At 51.7% G+C, this 21,270-nt stretch overlaps 1 protein-coding gene across 2 annotated transcripts in view; it reads right to left on the bottom strand.

Moving 5' to 3' along the window:
• The window catches only part of TSPAN15 (tetraspanin 15), a 48,945-nt gene that overhangs the window by 18,629 nt on the left and 9,046 nt on the right, over window positions 1–21,270 (bottom strand). For both annotated transcript variants that reach the window (XM_059397614.1, XM_059397613.1), the window contains exons 2-3: window positions 2,386–2,571; window positions 1,134–1,208 (exon numbers count right to left, since the gene is read on the bottom strand). In XM_059397614.1, coding sequence (XP_059253597.1) covers window positions 1,134–1,208; window positions 2,386–2,571 — 261 coding nt within the window. The remainder of the gene's footprint in view (window positions 1–1,133; window positions 1,209–2,385; window positions 2,572–21,270) is intronic.

Genomic DNA, 21,270 nt, shown 5'->3' with positions numbered 1-21,270 from the left:
CCACAGCACTCCAGCACCTGCTCAGCAGAATGCCCAAGGGTGCCAGGAACCAAGCTGTCTGGATGGGGCGAGCTGGAGGCAGGGGAGCGGACAGACGGAACAGAACTTACACAAACTCACCGTGCTCCCCACGCCCCACTTCCAACACCAAAGCCAGGACGAAGGCAAAGGAATGAAATTATGAAAGAAATCACAGAGCCTTGGGTTGGAAGTCAACCCCACACAGCCACTAGGTTCTTGTGGGACCTTGGGCAAGTTTCTTCTCTCTCCAGGCTCCGGGACAGAGGAGTTGTTATGTAACAAGGGTCTGCCAGGGGCCATAACCACACCGGGTCCTTCGCAAGCATTCTCTCCTCAAATTCTCACACAAAGCCCTGTGAGGGAGGAATCGTAATCCCCTGGGAACCCGAGGATCTGAGGGGCTAAATGACTTGCCCAAGGTCACACAGCCAGTATGAGGCACACACAGCCAGCAACAGAAGGAGTTGGAGACCAGAAGTCCCAAGAACCTCACCTCGAAGGGTCCCTGATTCTGCCAACTCTTCCAGGACCAAGCCATCATCCCCTCCTCCCTGGACGACAGCCACAGCCTCCAGCTGGTCCCCCCACAGCCCCGCTGCCTCCCTACTGTCCATTCTCCACTCAGTAGCGAGTAAACTGTAAAGCAGATCACATCACTTTCTGGCAAAACTCTCCAAAGGCTTCCTACTACCTTTAGAAAAAATTCTGAGCCCCCAAAAACCATGGCCTCTGAGGACCTTCAAGATCTGCCCTGGTGACCCTTTCTGACTTTGCCTTCTGTCCCTCCCTATCACTCACCTGCTTCAGCCCAGTGGCCTGCACACTGGTCCACAGATCTACCAAGCTCCTTTCTGTCTCAGTGGTCCCCTCTGCTTGGACCTCCGTTACCCCTGTGCCTCACCTTATTCCCTCATCTGCCCCAGGCACGTACCTGTCACCTTTTCTGTGTTCCTGTTCTCTGGTTTACTCATTCAGTGCCCATCTCCCCAGTGGAATGGACGTTCCACAAGGAATTATCTGCCCTGCTCTAAGCACACCCCAGTTCATAGCCCAGGACACGCACATGGGTGCCCAGCATACACACGTGGCTGACACCCGCATCAGAGACCCACCTGGTTCCGGAAGATCAAGGCTACCACGCCACCGATGAGCTCAATTATGAGGCAAATCCCAAGGATGTACATGAACTGAAAAACAAAATTCAGAAATTCACTGAGAGGGGCAAGCAGAGGGCCATTTGCTCCAAGGTCAAGTCCTTTTGCTCCTTCTTCCTGTGAGGACACAGGATGTGGACAGATAGTCCCCGGGAAAACCCATCTCTAGAGCCGGTCCACAGTCAGGAAGGGTGACTCAGCTGTCTGGGCCAGATGGCCGTGGAGGGTTGTCTCAGGCGTCCTCAGCAGACTCTGGGTGGAAAAACACCCCTTTGCCATCACCAGCACCGCCGTGAGGACAGCGGGTCCTCACTGCAGCTGCCCCAAATGCAGGCCTGGCCCGACGGGAAGGCGGGAGCGGCATCTCCAGCTCTGCCCGCAGAGCCCCTCAGAAGCCACTTCCCAGACCCCCTCAGAGTGGGTGACGCAATGTCTGAGGCTTGAGGGACACATACCCCCGTCCCCCGCCCCTTATCACAGGGAAGCTGTTGTCCAAACTGATGTCAGCAACTTCCGGCCTCAGGCAGCCCCAGTAGCTGCTTGTTCAGGCTCTGAGCAGCTTCCCACATGAGGGACGACACTGAGGTCAAACAGACATGTGGTTGCAGAATGAACAGATCTGCCAACCCAGTCCCCCCAGCTTTGGGGAGCCATTCCTCACTTCAGAGAAAGGCAGCTCGGTGGGGCTGACCCCAGGGCAAGGACTTGACCCAAGCAGGGGTAACCCCATACCAGGGTTACCAGGAAAGATCCTCTCAATCCAGAGTGGATGGGTCTGAAGGCTGCGGGTGACCCTTGCAAAGACAGCCTGAGGACAGGGAGGCGGCAAGAGAAAGAGAGAGCCCAAGGTCTAAGCCATGGCACCAGCATGGGTTTGCTCATTACGTGAGCCAGTGACTGACTCACCAACATTTTTGGGGTTTGCTAGCTCCCATTCCAGTGTGTTTTCTCCCACTTGCACTGGAGAGGCGGGAGCAACACAGTTTAAATAGGACAAGAGTATCCAGATCAGACTTGACCCGCCAAAGCGGCTGGTCTCTCTCGGGCCAACGTGAACAGGTAGACTGATCCAGAAAACCCTCTAGAAAGTCTGGTTTGAGGCAAGGCCTGGAAAAAACGGGCTTCCCAGGGGCCCTGGGGCAGTCTCGCCAGCTCTCCAGGGAACTCCCGCCCCCGCCCACTGGTTGAGGGGCACCCGGGGCCCACTCACCGCTTGGAGAAGGCACAGGTTGTCACGGAGGGAAGCCAGCACGCCAATGAAGGAGACGATGAACATGATGACCCCCAGGAGGATGAGGATGATGGCTGGGGCCAGAAAGGCACTTTCAAGGGTTTTATATTTCTGCCTCTCCACCTCCGCATAGATGCCCACCGACAGGACTAGGGCTCCGATCAGCTGCAGCAAGAAAGCGGGGAGTGAGAGAGAAGAGGGACTGGCAGTCACTTGATTATCCTACAAAGAGCTCATGGGGGGCTCTGGTGCCTGCCATGGGGGGCTCACCCCCGATGACCATACACGAGGGAACCTGCTATGGGCTGAACTGTGCCCCCCGCAAAGTTCAGACGCTGCCCTCCTCACCCCCCCCAACCCCAAGTACCTCAGAATGTGACTATATTTGGAGATAGAGCCTTTAAAGCGGTAATTAAGTTAAAATGAGCTCATATGGGTGGATCTTAATCCCGTAGGACTGGTGTCCTTATAAGAAGAAGAGATCAGGCCACAGACACACACGGAGGGGAGAGCATTTGAGGATCCGGAGAGAAGGAGGCCATTTGCACAACGAAGAGAAAGGCCTCAGGAGAAACGACCCTCTCAGACCTTGAACTTGGCCTTCTAGCCTCCAGAGCCGTGAGGAAATGAATTTCTGTGGTTGAAGCACGCGGGCAGCCCAAGCAAGACCCTCTTTAGAGGACAGTACCCAGGAGCTTGGGGCCCCTGGGATGCCTGTGACACAGGCAGGTTCCTCCCCACCCCCCCACCCCGGGGACATTTCAGAGCTGCAGCATGTACCCCCCTAAATGTGGAATGTATTTACACGAGGACCCTCAGGAAGGCAGAGGGCTGGCGAGGGTGGAATTTTGAGGGGATTTTGAAGTCAAATTCCTTGTCGATCAACTTTCCCAACAGTGGCAAGATGACTGAGTTGCACTGTGTCAGGAAAAACCAGGTCACAAAGCTCTTTGGAGGGCCCCTCTTGTCTCTCAACCTAAAAGTCTTGTCCTCAATTTTCAGGGAATTTTATCAGCTGACACCACTCCTGAGCCTGAGATGAGTCTGGGGCTACACTGCTGCCCTGGGATCCCACTGTAGTGTCCCGGCTGGCCCCTTTGCCCATTCTCCACACAGAGTGACCAGGCAAACCCTTACAGAGCAGGCGGGTTCTCTGTGTGCTGAGAATGAAAGCCACAACCCTAAGCACAGATGACACTCCCACAGGACCTATCTGAGCTCACCTCTCCCTGCCTTCCCTCCCTCACTCGGCTTTTGCAGCACTAGGCTCCTTATTGCTGGTGGAACACACTAAAGGCACCACCCCAGGGCCTTTGCTCAGGCTGCTCCCACTGCCTAGACTGCTCTTCCTCCTGACATCCACAGGGTTCACTCTCTCAGCTCCCTCTTGTCTTTGCTCAGTTGTCAGCTGCTTGGTGAGGCTTTCCCTGGGGCCATCTTATTTAAAAGTAGAAAATCCTTCCCCCTGAAACTGCTGATCCCATTCCTCACTTTATTTTTCTCTTCTGCCCTGACCAGTATTCAACAGGCTGCTTTTTTCTTCTGCTTTGTAATTGTTTGTCTTTCCCCATGAGACTCTAAGCTCCATGTCAGGAGGGATTTTCCAACTGTTTGGGGTATCTCCAGCATCAGGACAGTCTTGACATTTAGGAAGAATAGTCAGGGCTTACAACCCATGTGTACTGAGTGGATGTGAGCCAGACTTCCCAGTCAACCCCCTTGGGTCTGAGTCTGACGTTGTGTACCCCTTCTCCTGCCTGTCCAAGGATTCTGAGTTTCCCTGCCACGCTTCCTGAGGGCAAGGACACATCACGAGATACGCTGGGCTTCCCCACCAGGAGATGGTGGTGTGGGACAATAACCAGAGCCGCAGCGAGGCTAGCTAAGGTCCGAGCAAAGGAAGTGAGGGGTAATACCGACAGGATGTTGGTGAGATATACTAGAGTCAACAGCCAGAACACCAAGGAGGCTGCCTCTCCAGTTCCTTAATGGCCTTAAATTGGCTCTAATGTGCCCTCCAAATAGATGCCCTTGACTTCCTTCTGAAGAGCACTGAGACCATCCTGGGGAAAGGGAAGTGCCTGCTTTTTCCGAAGCTTTGACAAGTGGCCAGGATGCCAAAAGTCAAACAGAATGAGCTTACTTAGAAACACCGGATAACAGAGGATGGCCAGGAAGCTGTCCCCCCAGGGACAAGTTGACTATATCAGGAAAACCATGCAAGAAATGATGTCATCGAAAGTACCCACTTGAAAAAAAAAAAAAGTACCCACTTGGGTGAATGTTTAAATTTATAAGCCAGAACACACACACACACACACACTCTCTCTCTCTCTCATGAAACTTTCTATAGGAAAATGGTGACCCCAGAAAGTAAAGTCTACCTTTGACGGAGCTAGATTGATCAGAAGCTATCTGGTCAGTTCACACTCCAAAACTCAAAACAAGGTGAGATCATTGTACAAGGCCAGCCTAGAACAAGACTAAGCAGCTGAAAAACAGTCCCTTCTGGCCTTTCTGAATTACCGGACTTCTAAGGAATCGCTCGCTCAACCCTAACCCTGAACCAAATGCGGAGCCCAAAATCCCTCCACCCCAAAGCTGAAGATCATGGTTAAAAAGGACCCCATACAGACGGACAGACAGACAGATGGAAGTCTTGAGAGCGCAGGCAGGGACTGAATTAAATATGCAAGGACACAGTGTACATGCGGGCGACAGAGGAGGGGTTTATCCTCTGGGTGAAGTGTCATTCTTACGCTGTCACTAACCCAACGAGATTACATCATAAATTTTCAAAACTGATTCCATTTACTTCTGAGAATTTTGTGTTTCCCGTTTTAAAGGAAAAAAAAAAAAAGTCTTCTGGGCAGGAGAGCCCTTAGCCTCTGTCCCTTGCTCATGCCCGCCTAAGGCTATGCTTCTGGGCTAAGGTAGCCTGCTTTGGAAACCACCTCCAAAACACCAAAGCAGAATTGACCCCAGCCCTCTCCATAAAGGCATAAAGTGGCTCCTTCTATTTTTACAAGCTCCCTAGAGCCCCGGGACCCACTCCAGGATGGCCTTGCCCAAAGGAAACGATACTTCCTTGGGTGTGCTCTCCTTCCTGGTGCAAAGCATTGCATTTTCCTTGCTCGTCAGCCTTGCAACATTCCCAGACCACTAAAGCCACAGGAAATACTCCTGTGGCAAAAGCATCCCGACTCCCCCCGCACTGTGAAAACTGAACCATCACACACGTGTTTCTCCTGGTCCAGCCCGACAAGCCCTGAGGGACACAGCACACACTGCTCTGGGCTCCTCCCTCAAGAGCTCAGGGGGCCATGGGCATGGGGAGAGGCAGCTGTACCCCTCCCAGGAACTTCAACATTTCCAATGATATTTACATCTTCGATGACATCAGTTTATGTTTGCATTTGAGTATAAAATTAACTGTCAGGGTGAGCATTCAATCCCACCCAGAACTCTCTGCTAATTATAGCCTTTCCCCAAGGCTGCAGGAGAACACTCCAGTCCCAGCCAATAGCAAATGGCCCATTTGTCTTGCAACTTCAGCTAGACAGGGCTGGGAGGGAGGGGTGGGCGGGCACATGGCCATGCCCATCTGGGGCCAAGCAGGGGATGCCCCTGGCAGACCCCAGCCCAGGCCCAAAGCCCCAGGGTTTGCAAACCCTGTGGCATCTTCAACAAGCTGCTCGGGAGCCCTGTGGCCCAGCATAAACCAGCCTGAAGGATCCTGTGGAGCCCTCCAGCTAGGAAGCAGCCCTTCCTCCCCTACAGGGAAAGGCCCAGCTTCATAGGGATGCTGGAAGCAGGAGGCCCTGGGAGGCATTCCAGCATCTGTGTCTCCTCCTCCCGGAAGCATCTGGCCACCGGTCTGCTGGCTCATCCCCAGCTGGGGCAAATCTCACAACATTTTCACCCTAAAAGGCACACACTAGTCACCAATTATGTTCCAGACCTGGAGGTCATAGGAGTCACAAGACTAGATAGGAGTAAGACTGGCATAAGATAGGGGTCAGAGAGGCTGGAAATGACCTCTACAGTCCGATGGATGGAATTCGGCAGGTCTTTGAACTGGGAATAGAAAAAAAAAGTTGTATCTTTACTTTTGCTAGCCTCCAGCTGAAATGTTTCTGACACCAAAAATGTGAAGATTCCCTAGTCTGGGTGGGGAAGCAAGCTGCAATTCCTACCACAGAGAGGGGCAGAAGGAGCTGGGGATTCAAAGAAAGGGGAGGGGAGACAGGGAATAGAAGGAAATCAGGGTGGGCTTCCTGGAGGAGTCAGTGTTTCCTGGAAGGTCCCAGGAACTGCTTCATTCTGGAACGAGTTCATGAGGCACTTGAGGCTCCAGAGTTCTCTGTCAGGCCCCCAATAAAACACCTTCCTGAGTTTCTAGCTTTTAAAGAATGTCGGAACTCGCTAAACTCCAGGGCCCCAGAGAGACTAAATCAAATGGTGTTGGCAGGGCTCCTACATCCGGACCTCATATCCATCAGCCCTTCTGCCCCAGCCCCATCCTGCCTGTGTCTGGGCAGATGGCCACCCCTCCTTGGCATGCCCATACCAGCTTATCTCCTGCACAGAAGGAGAAGCAGAGATGAGACGAGAGATAGGAGCTGGCATTCTGGGCCTCCATTATCAGCTCAGTGTTCCTGGCCATGTCTCCTTTGGGGCTCATTTGTCACCTGTGAAATAATAAAGCCTGCTGCCACTTACTGAGAGATGATGTGGCACAGGAGCCCGCGAATGCTAGACCCGCATCACCCTCCTTAACCTTCGCGCCCCTCCCACACCCAAGAAAGGACTGGTCTCATGCTCCAGCCCAGGCGCTCATCTAAACCCAGGGACCCAGAGTGTAGGAGAGGCAGAGTCAGGATTCCCCACCAAAAGCCTGTCTGCCTGACCCTCCGCTAAGGCCTCCAGACAGGGCTTTCGAGAAGACCTGGAGAGAAGGGGTCCAAAATGTCCTGGCAAAATACAAAGTAATCACGAGCAGAGCAGTGCTGCCCGGGCAGGTGCCGCGATGACGCTGACTCCCGTCTGCACCTGCCACGTGCGGCAAGCCAGCTCTTGAAATGTGACTTGTGTGCCCAAGGAGCTGCTTTTTTTAAAAGACTTTTTGTTTATTTATTTGACAGAGAGAGACACATCGAGAGAGGGCACACAAGCAGGGGGAGTGGAAGAGGGAGAAGCAGGCTTCCCGCTGAGCAGAGAGCCCAATGCAGAGCCAGGGTCCTGGGATCATGATCTGAGCCCAAGGTGGACACTTGATGACTGAGCCACCAAGGCACCCCAAGAATGACATTTTTAATTTCATTTCACTGTGATTAATTTAAACATGGCCACAGGTAGCTAGGGGGCCACTGTGTGGGACAGCACAGCGCTAGATGTCCCCCATTGGATGCTGTCCCTCGACGCTCTCCACAATGCTCCTTTCTGAAGTCACAGTGACCACCCTTATTTAGAAACCATGGCCCCTAATCATCCAGTCACTAGCTGGAGAGGGATCAATTCATCTTCACTGACCTCATTTGGCAGAAAAGAGTCTCTTCTCCCATTTGGCCCAAGAAAGCTCATTTCATGTTGTCCCACTCCTCTTGCGCCCAAGGAAAACAGGTCCGGCCTGATGCAGAAGGCCCTGGCAGTGCTCCCAACCCAGACTGATAGAGGGTCTGCTCTGTCTCCTCCAGACCCACTTCTAGGGCCACAGGGCAGTTCCAAGCTCTCTGGTCCTGGAACCCAGCCCCCCTACCCTGGCCCCAGCCACTGCCACGGGCAGCCCATGCTTGCAGAATGGGCTCCTCCCAACTTCAAGTCAAAGCCAGCCCCTTGGGAAAGCAGCAGCTGCTGTCACCTGCTGCCAGCAAAGGAGCCAGTCTCTGGCCTTTGTCACCGGTAATTTGCTGTCAACTCTGCCCTGACCCTGGACAGGACTCCCTTCTTTTAGCAAAATATGGACATCAGGTGCAAAGAACCTGGTTAATTGCATTCCTTGGTCCATGACGCTCTGTGACACAGTCCACTTTCGCTTATAATGTCATAAGCACCATTGACTACCCAGTTCTGTCCCCGCTGATCTGGCGTGACCCCACTGTCACACACTAAGTTCCCACATATGCTTAGGTCTGTTTGTGGCTCCTTACTCCTCCCTCGATCAGTCCAGCAATCCCCAAACAAACCTTCCCACTCTGAAGTACAGCTTCAAAACACGTCTGGGCATCTGAAGGCCACGTCCCTTCCTGTCTTCTTTGGAAGTGGCTACATATCCTTGGACCTTGAGTCTCGAGGATACATTTTAGAGTCACCTAATCAAATTCCAAGAAAAAACCTGCTGAGTTCGACCGGGTCACACTGTGGCTCACTTTGGGGAGGACCGGCATCCCTATCAGAGCCTCCTGCCCGTGAGCAAGCCTTATTCCTTCTTTGCGTCTTCTTTATTATAACTTCTCTATGAACGGTGCTCTCTGTCCCCTTCGAGCTTTTTGGGCAGAAATGGGGAAAGGCCTCGGGAAGGCCGGAGGGCCCCCCAGCTAGGTCCAGGGGTGGCAAATGTGGCCTCTGGAAAACAAACCTCTAGGAATCAAGGTGGGTACACCAGTCTGTTTTTCTTCCCCTCCTGTTGCTAACAGTTAGAGAAGCTTGATTTCAAAGACTCCTAAACGCACACAGCACTTTCCAGGCTATGCAAGAGCTGAGCTGGGAGGTCCAGCAGTCTCAGGCAGGGCGGAGAATGGAATTTCTAATCAAGAACTCCCCACATGTACCAAGCACTGTGGGTAAGAGCTGACCCAGCTGGGACTCTCCTGAGGAAGTTTGGGGGCAGACAGGTGGGAAGTGGTAAAACAGATAACCGATAAGGATATTCTGAGACAAGAGGCAGAATTACTTCCTCCTGGGACAGCAGAGCATGCCCCCACTAGAGCCAAGCCTAGAAGGCTGCAAGGGAGTTTGACTTCCCATCACTGGGCCCTCCACAAGTGTAGGGACCACTGGCCCAGAGAACCTGCTGGAGGAGTGAATCTGAGACAGGCTCTTGCTTCAGAGGTCCATAAGCCCAGAGAAGAAACTCGGGTGATGGCCTTCTAGAACTGAGCGTTCCAAGGCCTACGGATCAGTGACTTGTGGTTCGTCTGAAAACAGGGAAAGAGCCAAGGGGAAGAGGAGAGTCAAGAGCAGCCACAGCACACCCCTCTCCCTGGTTTTCTTTTGCCTCCTTCTCCAGACCTCTCACTCCCCGACCCCTTCACTATGTCAGAACCAAGAGAGCCAGAAGCTGCCCCCCAGGGCTGTGTTCCCAGGGCATCTGAGTGATTATCTTCCCAGATCTCCTCCAGGGGCGGGCTCATTAACAGAGGCCCATCAGCACAAGAAGCCTGGAATGCTTCCTGGGTGGGTGGGCCTGGCACTGGGGACAGGAAGTCCCCCAGCTCTGGCCAGGGCAGGCAGTGTCCTGGGCCTATGGATGGAGCTCTCGCTGAGACACGAGGAATGGGGTATGGAGACTGGGATCTGGGCTTGGGGCTCCTCAGGAGGAAGAGCTCTGGGTCTGCGGGTGCTTCCTGCTCGGGTGCCCACTCGGGAGCATACCTTGGGTCAAACCACCACTGGTTACCCTCCGCCTCTGGCCCAAGAGTGCCTTCCCCTGCAGCACACAGTGTCCAGGGACCGCTGTCACTCTCCCACTCGGGGCTGTGGGCTGCTGGCAGGAGTGGAGAATGTGGCCAGTCATCCCCACCTCTCAGGCCTTTTAAAAGGAGACACGGGCTCACAAGGGTGACAAGGGGGCTTTGTCCTAGACATCAGCCTCCAGTTCAGGTCCTAGGAGTCTTTCAGAACATACATATGCTCACGAGGTACTGAGCCAGGCAACCTCGATTCTTCCACTGGCCTGGGGTTTTTCCCAGAAACAACCCAAAGTGAAGTCAAGAGGAACTTCAGGGACAGGGCTGGGGGTAGGTGGAGGCCTCCTGTGGTCTCACATCCCCCTGACCCTCTGGTCTGCTGAAAGGAACACCTGTAAAGGAGGCCACTGCCGAGGCACTGGGTGGCTCAGCCGGTTACGCATCTGCCTTCAGCTCAGTCATGATCCTGGAGTCCTGGGATCGAGCCTTTCATCGGGCTCTCTGCTCAGTGGGGAGACCGTTTCTCTCCTGCCCCTGCTGTTCCCCTTTCTTGTGTTCTCTCTCTCTCTCTCAAATAAATAAAAAACATTTTTTTAAGATTTTTTATTTATGTATTTGGCAGACAGAGATCACAAGTAGGCAGAGAGGCAGACAGAGAGAGAGGAAGGGAAACAGGCTCCCTGCTGAGCAGAGAGCCCAATGCGGGGCTCAATCCCAGGACCCTGAGACCATGACCTGAGCCGAAGGCAGAGGCTTTAACCCACTGAGCCACCCAGGTGCCCCTCAAATAAATAAAATCTTAAAAAAAAAAAAAAAAGAAAGAAAGAAAAGAAAGGAAAAAGGGAGGCAGCTGCCTGAACAGGAGTGAGTGGGGCAGGGAAGGGCAGTGGGGAGGGGAAGGAAGGACGAAGGATGGTCCCACATGGGTGCAGAGGGCGCTGAGGCCCCGTGGCCCCCTCTTGCCAAGGGTCACCCCACTGAGTTGGCCATATGTAAATCAAGGGCTGTCTCTACACTCAAGTGTTTCATGTTTCTTATTTTTAATGTTAGACGTAGTTTTTTATCTAAGAAAAAATGAATCAAATTGCTTTTTATATATATGTGGCCCTTGCTTCATCTTTTCCCCCTTTGCTCCTGAACTGGAGGTGGAAGCGAGAGCGTGCAGTCAGACCTCAAGCGTCAGTGCCTGGCATGTGTGGAGCCTTACAGAATGCAAACTGCCTCAACTCCTAGAGCTCGGGACTCAAAGAGCTCAAAGGACAAAGGGGAAAAGGAGTAGTACCATACATTGGAAGGAGCGCTGGGGATGATCCTAGTCTGTCACTAGCTCCCATGTGACCTTGGGCAAGCCCCTTTCACTCTCAGCCTTCAGTTTCCCCACTCCAAAAGGGAGGGGGTTGGCTACAAGCCCTAAAATCCCTTCACTGTTCCAGAAGTACACGGAAATTCCTAGGAGGCCAGCCCCACCTAGAATCCAGGCCATCAGCAGAAGGAGGGTGGCCCGAACACCCCTTTCCTGGGATCCCCCTATTTTCCTACCTGGTGCAGAATGTCACGCTTCAGCATGATAAAAAGCCCTACAGGGGACAGAGGTGCCCTTCCCACCCCAGCTTCCACCAAGGTGCACCCTCCCCACCAAGCACCGTCTCCTACAGCAACAGTGGGCAGGACACCAACTGTTTTTTCTGGAAATAGTAAAGGAGTAAGGGGCTGATACCCACCTGCCAAAACTCAGCTCAAAGCCCTCCTCCCCTGGGAAGCCTTTCTAGATCACCCCAGCTTCAGGGATCTCTCTCCACTTCTGATCACCTATGAAATCAACAATGGGAAGCCCTCACCAGTACTGTTATTCACGGTATTAATTACGCCCATTAAACAAATAATGCCAGGTGTTTATTACCAACTGCCTGCAGGGCATGGTGGCAGGACCCAGAAACACACACCCCATCTTTGCCTTTGACAACTTCAAAGTCTACAGATGTCTTAGTTCCACAAGTTCACGGGACATTTGGTGGCTTAGCTCCCAGACCACACTTTCCCCACAGAAACCATACGAAAAGTTCTCAGGGCCCAGGCTGAACCACAGTAACCTGTTGAACCACAGTGTCCCTGAAGCAGGATGCCATCCAGAAGTTTATGGTGTCTGAGAAATGTTATTCCTCCTTACTGTAAAGATACAGTACTGTTCTAACACTGACATCTTCGAATAGAGGCCAGAAACCACGTCCCCCTTTAAAAGCACTCTGCTCCAAGTACAATTCAGCAAAAGGGGAGTGTCTCTTCTGAATTCCAAGGTAGAGTTCACCAATTCAACATACATTTATTAAAAACTATTACATGCCAATCACTGGGCCTAATGAGATAAGACCTAGTTCCTTCCCTAACGAACTCGATCTGATAAAGACATACCTGCATACCAGGAAATGAAGCAGAGTTAGGGAAACCCTGGGGCAGAGTGTGCAGAAGAGCTGGAAAGGAGGAGACGCTAACTCACAGGAAAGACTGGTGAAATCTGACAAGGGCTCCTGGAGGAGGTGATGCTTAGCAGAGTTTGTTTAATGCATGGGATAGACAAGCAAAGATTTCTGAATTTCAGATGCCCCGTGAAGGTGCCAGGGGGATAGCAGGTCCGCACAGCTGGAGCCAAGCACAGGTGGCTGGAGGAGGGGAGAAGGCCAGGCAGGCCCACGGAGGCCAGACCGCCAAGGCCAGGCTCTCAGGTTAAACCAAAATGTCCATTCATTCAACATCTCTTTACTGAGATGTTTACTGAGATTTACTGAGTGGACTTTTAAGCCAGTGGTTCTTAAAGTTTTTGATCTCAGGACTCCTTTTAACTCTTAAAGCATTTGGAGGACCCTAGAGTTTTTGTTTTTATGGATATCTATTAATTATTGACTACATAAGAAATTAAAACAGACATACTCTAAATATTTATTAACTCATTAGAAATAACAATAGACTTACATGTTAACACAAATAGCATACTTTTGATAAAATATCTTCCCCCCACACAAAAAAAATGGAGTGAAGACAGTGGCATGAGGTTTACATTTTTTTAAAAAGATTTTTTTTTTTTTTAATTTATTTGAGACAGAGAGAGCACATGAGCAGGGGTTGTGGGGAGAGGGAGAGGGAAAAGCAGACCTCCCGCTGAGCAAGGACCCAATGCAGGACTCAATCCCAGGACCCTGGGATCATGAACCTGAGCGGGAGGCAGACGCTTAATAACTGAGCCACCCAGACGCCCCTGAACTTCACAGTTTTGCAACAGCGTGTGACTGACAGGAAGACGTCTGCACCCTCCTAGCTGCTCCTTGCTGGGTCTGCGGCCATCATCACCGCCCCATACCCCGAATACCCCCACTGAGCACACCAGGATGACAGTGGGGAAGGCAAGCAACATCTTGGTATCACTATAAAAAGGGGCCTCCAAATGGTTTTGACTTCAGGAACCCCTTGGAAGGATCCCCCCAGGGATGGCTGGAGCACACTCTGAGAGCAGCTAGTTGGGGAACAAGAGGCGGCGGGGGTGGGGGGTGGGGGGAGACACAACTATAGCAGCAAACCAAATACACAAGTCCCAGCTTTGGGGGAGTTCAAATTCTAGCTGGGGAGAGACAAATAAGAAGGACACAGTATGTCACGGTTATAAGTGTTATGAAGGAAATAAACAGGAAAGGAGGCTGGGAAGCCTGGGGGAGGAGCCTGTCATTTTAAATGGCTTAGTCAGGGAAAGTGACATTTGAGCAAAAACTTGAAGTAGGGGAGGGCTCCCTAACATCCACGTGATGTACGGACGAATGTTCAAGCAGCTTCCAAGACCTTGCAATGTGCTCCTGTGCTCACAGAAGAGCATCTGTGGGCTGTAGAGGATGAGGTCAGAGGGCAGAGGCAGGGCAGAACAGGTCAGGTGGAGCCTGGGAAGCCACTGAGAGGACTGGGACTTTTGCTCTGAGTGCACGGAAGGCGGGCAGGTTTACAAAGGAACCTCTGACCGACTCTGATAATAAAAGAGTTACTGGGACTGACTGTTGTGCTGAGAACAGACTGGGGGCAGGTGTTGGAGGCGCAGAGGGAAAGCAGTCAGGAATCTGCAGTCACCCCAATGCCAGGTGGCAGTGGCCTCGCCCAGGGTGGGCATAGGGATTGGGAGAGAGGAGGAAAGACCCGAGCTATATTTTGAAGTAGCAATAAGGAACTAGCTGAAATAATTTAAGGAGGGAGTCACACGCTCAGATTTGTTTTCAAAATTTAAGGAGGGAGTCAGACGCTCAGATTTGCTTTCAAAAGATCTTTTGTGGGGCACCTGGGTGGCTCAGTGGGTTAAGTGTCTGCCTTGGCTCAGGTTATAATCTTGGGATCCTGGGATCGAGCCCCCCATCAGGCTGCCTGCTCCATGGGGAGTGTCCCTCTCCCTCTCCCACGGCCCCTTCCCCCGCTCATGCTCTCTCTGTCACTCTCTTTCAAATAAATAAATAAAATCTTAAAAAAAAAAAAAAAAAGAAGTCCTTTCATCAAAGAGAATATTCCCACACTTGTCATCCAGGGTCATCACACTTGTCATCCAGGGGAAATGCATGTTGACAGTGGAGGGGGCTGGCGGGCTGGCTTGGCAGGGCCAGCAGCGGGGTGGCCGGACATCATCTGCCTCCAAACAAACGTGGCATCCTGGACCTCCTGCCACAGCCCCAGGTGGCGCTTGTACCAGAATCATGTGGCTGGAGCCCAGGGACAAGGAAACCAAGAAGCGGGTCCAGAGCGCTGGCCTCTGCCAGTCACCGGCCTGGAGCTGTCAAAGGAATCACGGGCAGTGCGGACGGACTAGACTGAGGGATTCCCGAGATGCGTCACTGCCAAAGCCAGTGTGTGAACATCAAGGGCATCCTGGTTGAGTAAAGGAACCACCCCCAAGGACATATGGGAAACAACTGCATAGGAACCACATAGGAGATGAGGTTTTAGTTCACGGAGTTTTTTTTTTTTTTTTTCTCTCAGAGAGACAATGGCAGCATGTGGGAGAACGCCTTTTTTGGAAAGCTGAGTGCTGGAGTATCTAACGGTGAGGTCACGGTGCCTGCAGCTTTCCTTCAGCTCAGCTGGCAGAAAAGTGTTGTATTGAGAGAGAGAGGGGGATGAGAGAGAGATGTTATACGAGATGCTAACAATTGGTAACCAAGGCATGCAAGGTGTTCTTTAAGCTCTTCTTTCAACTTTTTTGTGGGTTAAAAAAAAAAATTTTTTTTTCCAAGCTCATTTCCCCTCTCGCAACTTGATTTCGGAACTACTGATTTGAGGATTCTTGGCAACCAGGGTTCTCTGTCTTGCAAGAGAGAAGGGCCTCTCCCGCCCCACGCCAACCCCCCTGGGAGCATCAGAACCAAGGAACTGGAGACTGCTTCCCACATACCCGTGGGCACACTCACTTCCCCAAAACCTGCTCGTACACAGGGCTGTTTGTGGAGCGTCCACAACCTAGCAATGCCTGGGCATGTGGGCAGCCAGCCCCGGCTTGTGCAGCTACCTCCAGTGCCTCCCCCAGGGCCTGGCATGGGGCCCAGCCATGTGCAGATCGTGATCCGGGGTGGACACTCGGGGAGTCCCCAGTCTGGCTTCCAATGGGACGAAAGCTCCTGTGGGCCCCCTCCACGCCTGGATCACATCAATATCCAGTCCCAGCCAGCCTTCCCCTATCCACTTGGTGAATTTCCCTAATAAGCAAGGAGAAGGCAAGGTCCCAGTAGGGCAATTGGTGGATCAGGCAAAGGTGGGCGGGTGACAAACAACTGTCCTCCCAGGCCTTCAGAACAGATAACATTCAGGGACTCAAAGGTATTTCCACTCACGTTTCAGATGCACTGGAACCTTTTCTGTCAAAACGAGATTCAGGAACTGTGCAGGGTTGGATCCTGATTTTGGTTTTTTTTTTTTTTTTTAAATGCACTGTGAAAAATATTTTGGGGACAATTGGAGAAATTTTAATATGGACTTTGTATTTCCCTAAGCATGAAAATGGTAGTTATAGTCAAAGATGTTCTTTTTTTTTTCTCTTTCAGAAGATGCATCCTGGGATATTTGGAGTGAAAGGTCCTAATGTCTGCACCTTTGGCCGAATGTTTCGATTCTGCTCGATGGCCATCTAAGGTGTCCTTGTTTCTTTCCTTCATCTTCTCTCTATTCTAATTTTTTACAATAAAAAGTTGAGAAAACCAGCAAGATCCAAGCTCCATTCTTCCCAAGAGGAAGACTGTTTACAGGTCCAAGTTTCCCTTTGGCCTGGGAAGTCTCTGTGGCCACAGCCAGGGGCCTGCTCACCAGAGGCCGGGGGCAGGGAGCTTCCTGCGGCCTGGGATTAATGCCCTCAGCAGATGTCTCGCTCACTGCTAACCGGGGCTAAATATAGGTTATAACAGGAACCTACCAATTATACATCCAAGAAAGCCTACTAGAAACAGGACCCCAAGGCTTCCGGACACGCTCCTCCCTGTGCACGGGAGAGAGGCCTGGGGGATGGCAGAAGGGGATGAATTCCATCCTCTGCTTTCAGAAAATTAGCACGAAAGAACACACACACACACACACACACAGCAAACCAACACGATGCCACCTTGGTGCCAAGTGTCAGCTGTGGGAGGAGGTAAAAGCCACCGGACCACCACTCGCCGAGGCTGGGCTGGTGTGACGTGGCCATGAGCTCACGCTGGCTGGAAGCCCTGCACCACTCAGGAGCTGTGTGACCTTAGATAGGCCACTTCCCTTTCTGAGCATTGGTTGCACTGCCATTAACCAGGAACGCTAACACCTGCCCCATGGTCCCTCAGGGGACCCTGGGAGATGGGGAAACTCCTTTGTAAGGTACTGTAAGGTACTGTAACATGGAGTGAGAATCCCCATTTTTTTCTTTTAAAGTCAACAAAGACCATGTTAAATGCCTACACGTGACCAGGAGGTGCTATTGCTTAAGTAAAATAATTTATTTTAAAATAAAATATTTTGTTAGTATTTTATATTTATGTATTATATATAATATTTCATATTATGTATTATATATCATATTTCATATGATATATAATCATATTTATAATATGTAATATATGTGTATTATATATGTAATATATATGTAATACATATATATTATGTATTATATATAATATATATAATACCTATATATTATATATATGTATAATATATGTGATATATATTATATATAATACATATATTATATATGTGCATTATATATGATATAATATATCATATATAATCATATATAATATATAATCATATTTCATATATAATATATATGAAATATGATATATATCATATTTCATATTATAAGTTATATAAAATAAAAAATATTTAAAATAGAATTTTAAAATTTCTTAAATTGGCTTTTTTTTAGTAAAATAAACATAATCCTGACCTAACCCATCAATATCTATGAAATCATAGATTTGGGAGAGTAATAATTTTCTTCCACACATATCACACTTCATGCATATCAGTTAAATTATAAAATGTCCCCCCAGGGACCACCTCAAACCTCTTGTGAACTGCCAGGAATAAGCAGATGGACGGGTCTCTGGCCCAACCCCCTTGCTTGGCAGATGGGAATGTGAGACCCAGATTGAGGCTGTCACTCCCAAGAGATCACACAGGATCCTAGCCATTGGATAGCAGCTATGACACGGGTCTCCAGACTCCCAGGCCAGTGCTCCCTGCACCACAAGCTGTCCTCTCTCATCAGGAACAAGAGTTCTCACGTCCTGGCATGCCCTCTCCTGATGGAAGAATTAAAAGGACACTGATGGACACCGAAGGACAAGGATGCCAGCTCCATTTCTGTCTTCCTGCAGTTCCAGAAAGCTGGATGTCCATCTGGGTCCCGGCACCCTGTGCCACTCCCAGCCTGCTACCTCCTGTCCCACACCGGGCGGCAGTCAGCTGACCTTCATGCAAGAGCCTGGGGCCCTGCCCTGGGAAGCTGATCCCCACACCCAGAGCCTTGCTCCTCTAGTAGAGCTTCGGGGAGAACTGGAGGGCCCCCAAGTGCCTCAGAAACATTAGATGGCTGCCTAAGTAACCAAGCCAATGAGCCAACAACCCCCCCCAAACAGCCCAAGTCTCCAAAAGGTAAACTGACCCCTGAGACAGAAAGGAACCAAGGGAGAGTGACGTTGGGCATTTCCTTTCAAGTTCCTTAACCTCTCTGGGCCTCTCTTTACTTCAGTGTAGTATGGGACAATAATAATGAGGCCTCTTTCTGTGGCTGGCCAAGTAAATGAGAGAATGTCTAGCATACAGAGGGAGGGCTCACTTATTGTTAGCTTTAAAAGGACAAAACAGGAGGATCCAGAAGGCACGAGCAGACTGGACAGAGGGCAGCATGGCAGGTTTCCCAGATGCAGAAAGTTCAGTTCTAAGAGAGGCCAGCCCCAGAGGAGTCCACAGGGGAGAAAGAAGACAGGGACAAACAGGCCCTACCACTGTCACAGGGACTGAGAGTCCCTGAACAACTCCTGCCCTCCTCTTGTTTCTGCTCTGATCATGGGTCCCCCCTTCTCGGGGATGGAAAGAGTCAAGTGGCCACTGTCATCTCTACGGGGAGCCCAGAACCCAACTGTCTGTCCACTGCTCCCTCAATGTCCCCGCCAGAGCCTCCTGAGAGCTGCTGGCCCACCCCGCCCCCATCACAGAATGTCTGCAGCTTCCCTGAGCTCTCTGCCAGCGCCCAGTGAGTGACAGCCTCTCAGGGGACAGGGCTGGCTCCTCTCTCCCCTCAGCCCAGAACAAGGCCAGGCAAACAGTGATCCTGGGGCAAAGGTTGGGCAGAACCAAGCCGGAGGCTGAGTTCTAAACTGCTACCTCTGTGGCCCTACAGGGACCATCCCTCCCCGCTGCACAGATGGCCACACAGCAGGCCTCTGTCCCCAGGAACAGCGGCAGTCCCATTTACAGGGTGGACCCCCATCCCCCAGACGGAAAGGCTAACCCTGGGGGAAATCACCCAGCGGTACTCATCGTCCCCTCCGAACAATGGGCGTTGTTCCACGGACCACCGAGTTTGAGAACCAGAGGCAGCTGCCGTGGGGTCTGGCGGATTTCCTCCCCCTGAAAGGAAGGGGTTGCGCCAGGTGCCCTCCGTGGCCCTTGAAGTTTGGCCCAGCTGGAAGTCCAAGTCACAATCTCCCCGTGCCAGGTGACACTCTGGTTCTGAAAGGCTGAGGGAGAACCCCAAAGGTTTTATGCCCCGCTTGGCGTGCAGTTTCGATGAAACTGCTTGTAGAACCAGGAGGTCCTTCCTGAGAGCTAGCTCCCATTCCCCTCCCGTGTTACACTCCTTCCATCCGGCAGCCACCCGCCGGCTCGGCTGGCGGGGGCGGGGCGGGGGGCGGGGGCGGGGCGGGACAGAACGGTAGGCCTCGCCCCACGCCTGCCCTGCTCCGCCCCCAAGCCCCATCCGGGTCTCCGCAGCCTTCAGCACCGCCCAGCTCAGTGGGGCCCCGCCTCAGGGAGACAGCCTCGTGGAGCACGGGGGGGGGGGGGGGCTTGAGTGTGTTCCTTGAAGCTGCCTTCAGAGACCCCGAGTTTGCTGAGGCTACCCCGGAACAGCGGAACAGCTGGGTGCCTTCCAGCAACAGCCAGTCTGGAGGTCTGAGGCTTCTCGACCTCCAGGGGCTCTGGGGGAAATCCTTCCCTGCCTCTGCTGACTTCTGGTGCCTCATTTGCCTCCGCCTCCATGTGGTCCTTTCCTCTGAGTCTATCCCAAAGCTTGCCCTGCCTTTTCTTACAAGGACACTTCGCCTTCGACTTAAGCCACACCTGGGTGATCAGGATGATTTCATCTCAAAGTTAAGAACCTAATTATATTTGCCAAGACCCCCTTTTCCAAATAAGGTCACATTCGCAAACATGAACATACCTTTTTTTTTTCTTTTTTTTTTTTTTGGTGGAAGGGTGGGCTGGGTGGGGTGAGGGTCCATCAGTCCGCTGCAGAGCCTAGTGGCCAGAGTCAGAAATCGAATTCCCATCCTTCCACTAACTTGTCACTTGTTCATCACCACGACCCCACACAAACACATCTCACCTATCTGAAACTGTTTTCCCATCTGGGAAATGGGGATAGGCAACTACTAGCCATGTCTCTCCTACAGGGGTCAGAACTGCAGATCAACGAGATCACAACCAGCATTTCAAACACCATGCCCATGCATCAGCAGTTCTCAAACTGAAGACATAATTTAGGGGATTGGAAATCATCATAGCTCAACTCCCAAGTGTGAATCCCTGCCTCACAAAAATACCCTTCCAGTTGAATATAAACTTTTTAAGTTCCAAGGTTAATACAGAGAAGTGTTACCTTTAGAACAGAATGTTGTACAGATAACCAAAAGGAAAACAAAATTCTAGAACTTAGGGACCACCCCCACTCCCCAGATATATTCCAGTCCCCTGGAGAAGCCCAGCCTCCTGAGCGATCTCCCACATTCCCCAAGCTGGCAGTATCCCGGGCCCTTCTCACCTAGGCTGTGCCTGTAGACTCTCCCGGACCCCTACCCAACCCCAGCTATCCCTTCTCTCTGGTCCTGGGACCAGCACCAGCAGCAAGCCTCTTCCAAACGGTGCACTAACTCCCAGCGCACAGACACTGTTCAGATTGTCCAGGAGGCTGGGGAAGTTTCAGCACATCACTCAGGATTCACACAGAGAGAAAGGAGGCTTGGAAACCGGCCAGTCTGGTCAGGGTTCCCTCACAGGCACCCCACCAGAGCTGTGGCTTCCACTCCAAGCTGCACGTTAGAATCATCTGGAGATGTTTAAAAAGTAGAGGTGCCAGGGCGCCTGGGTGGCACAGTAGGTTAAGCCTCTCCCTTCGGCTCAGGTCATGATCTCAGGGTCCTGGGATTGAGCCACGCATCCGGCTCTCTGCTCAGCAAGGAGCCTGCTTCCTCCTCTCTCTGCCTGCCTCTCTGCCTACTTGTGATTTCTCTCTCTGTCAAATAAATATATAAAATCTTTAAAAAAAAAAAAAAAAGTGGAGGTGCCTAGGTCCCACCCCATACTCACTGTGTCAACTCTGAAGATGGGGCCTGGCTCCAGGGCCAGAAGCCTCAAGTCAAGTCGAGGCCCACTGATCTAGAAGGTCCTTTCGACCTCAGGAAGTGACCCAGACTCACAATGTGGCACCAGCCCAGGAAGCCAGCATCCCACTCCACTCCAGCTAGGGGACTTGGCCCCA

This window comes from Mustela nigripes, chromosome 4, assembly GCF_022355385.1.
Source record: "Mustela nigripes isolate SB6536 chromosome 4, MUSNIG.SB6536, whole genome shotgun sequence".
Taxonomy (NCBI): Eukaryota; Metazoa; Chordata; class Mammalia; order Carnivora; family Mustelidae; genus Mustela; species Mustela nigripes.
The sequence above is the reverse complement of the archived record's forward strand: the minus strand, read 5'-3'. Positions and strand labels throughout refer to the sequence as shown.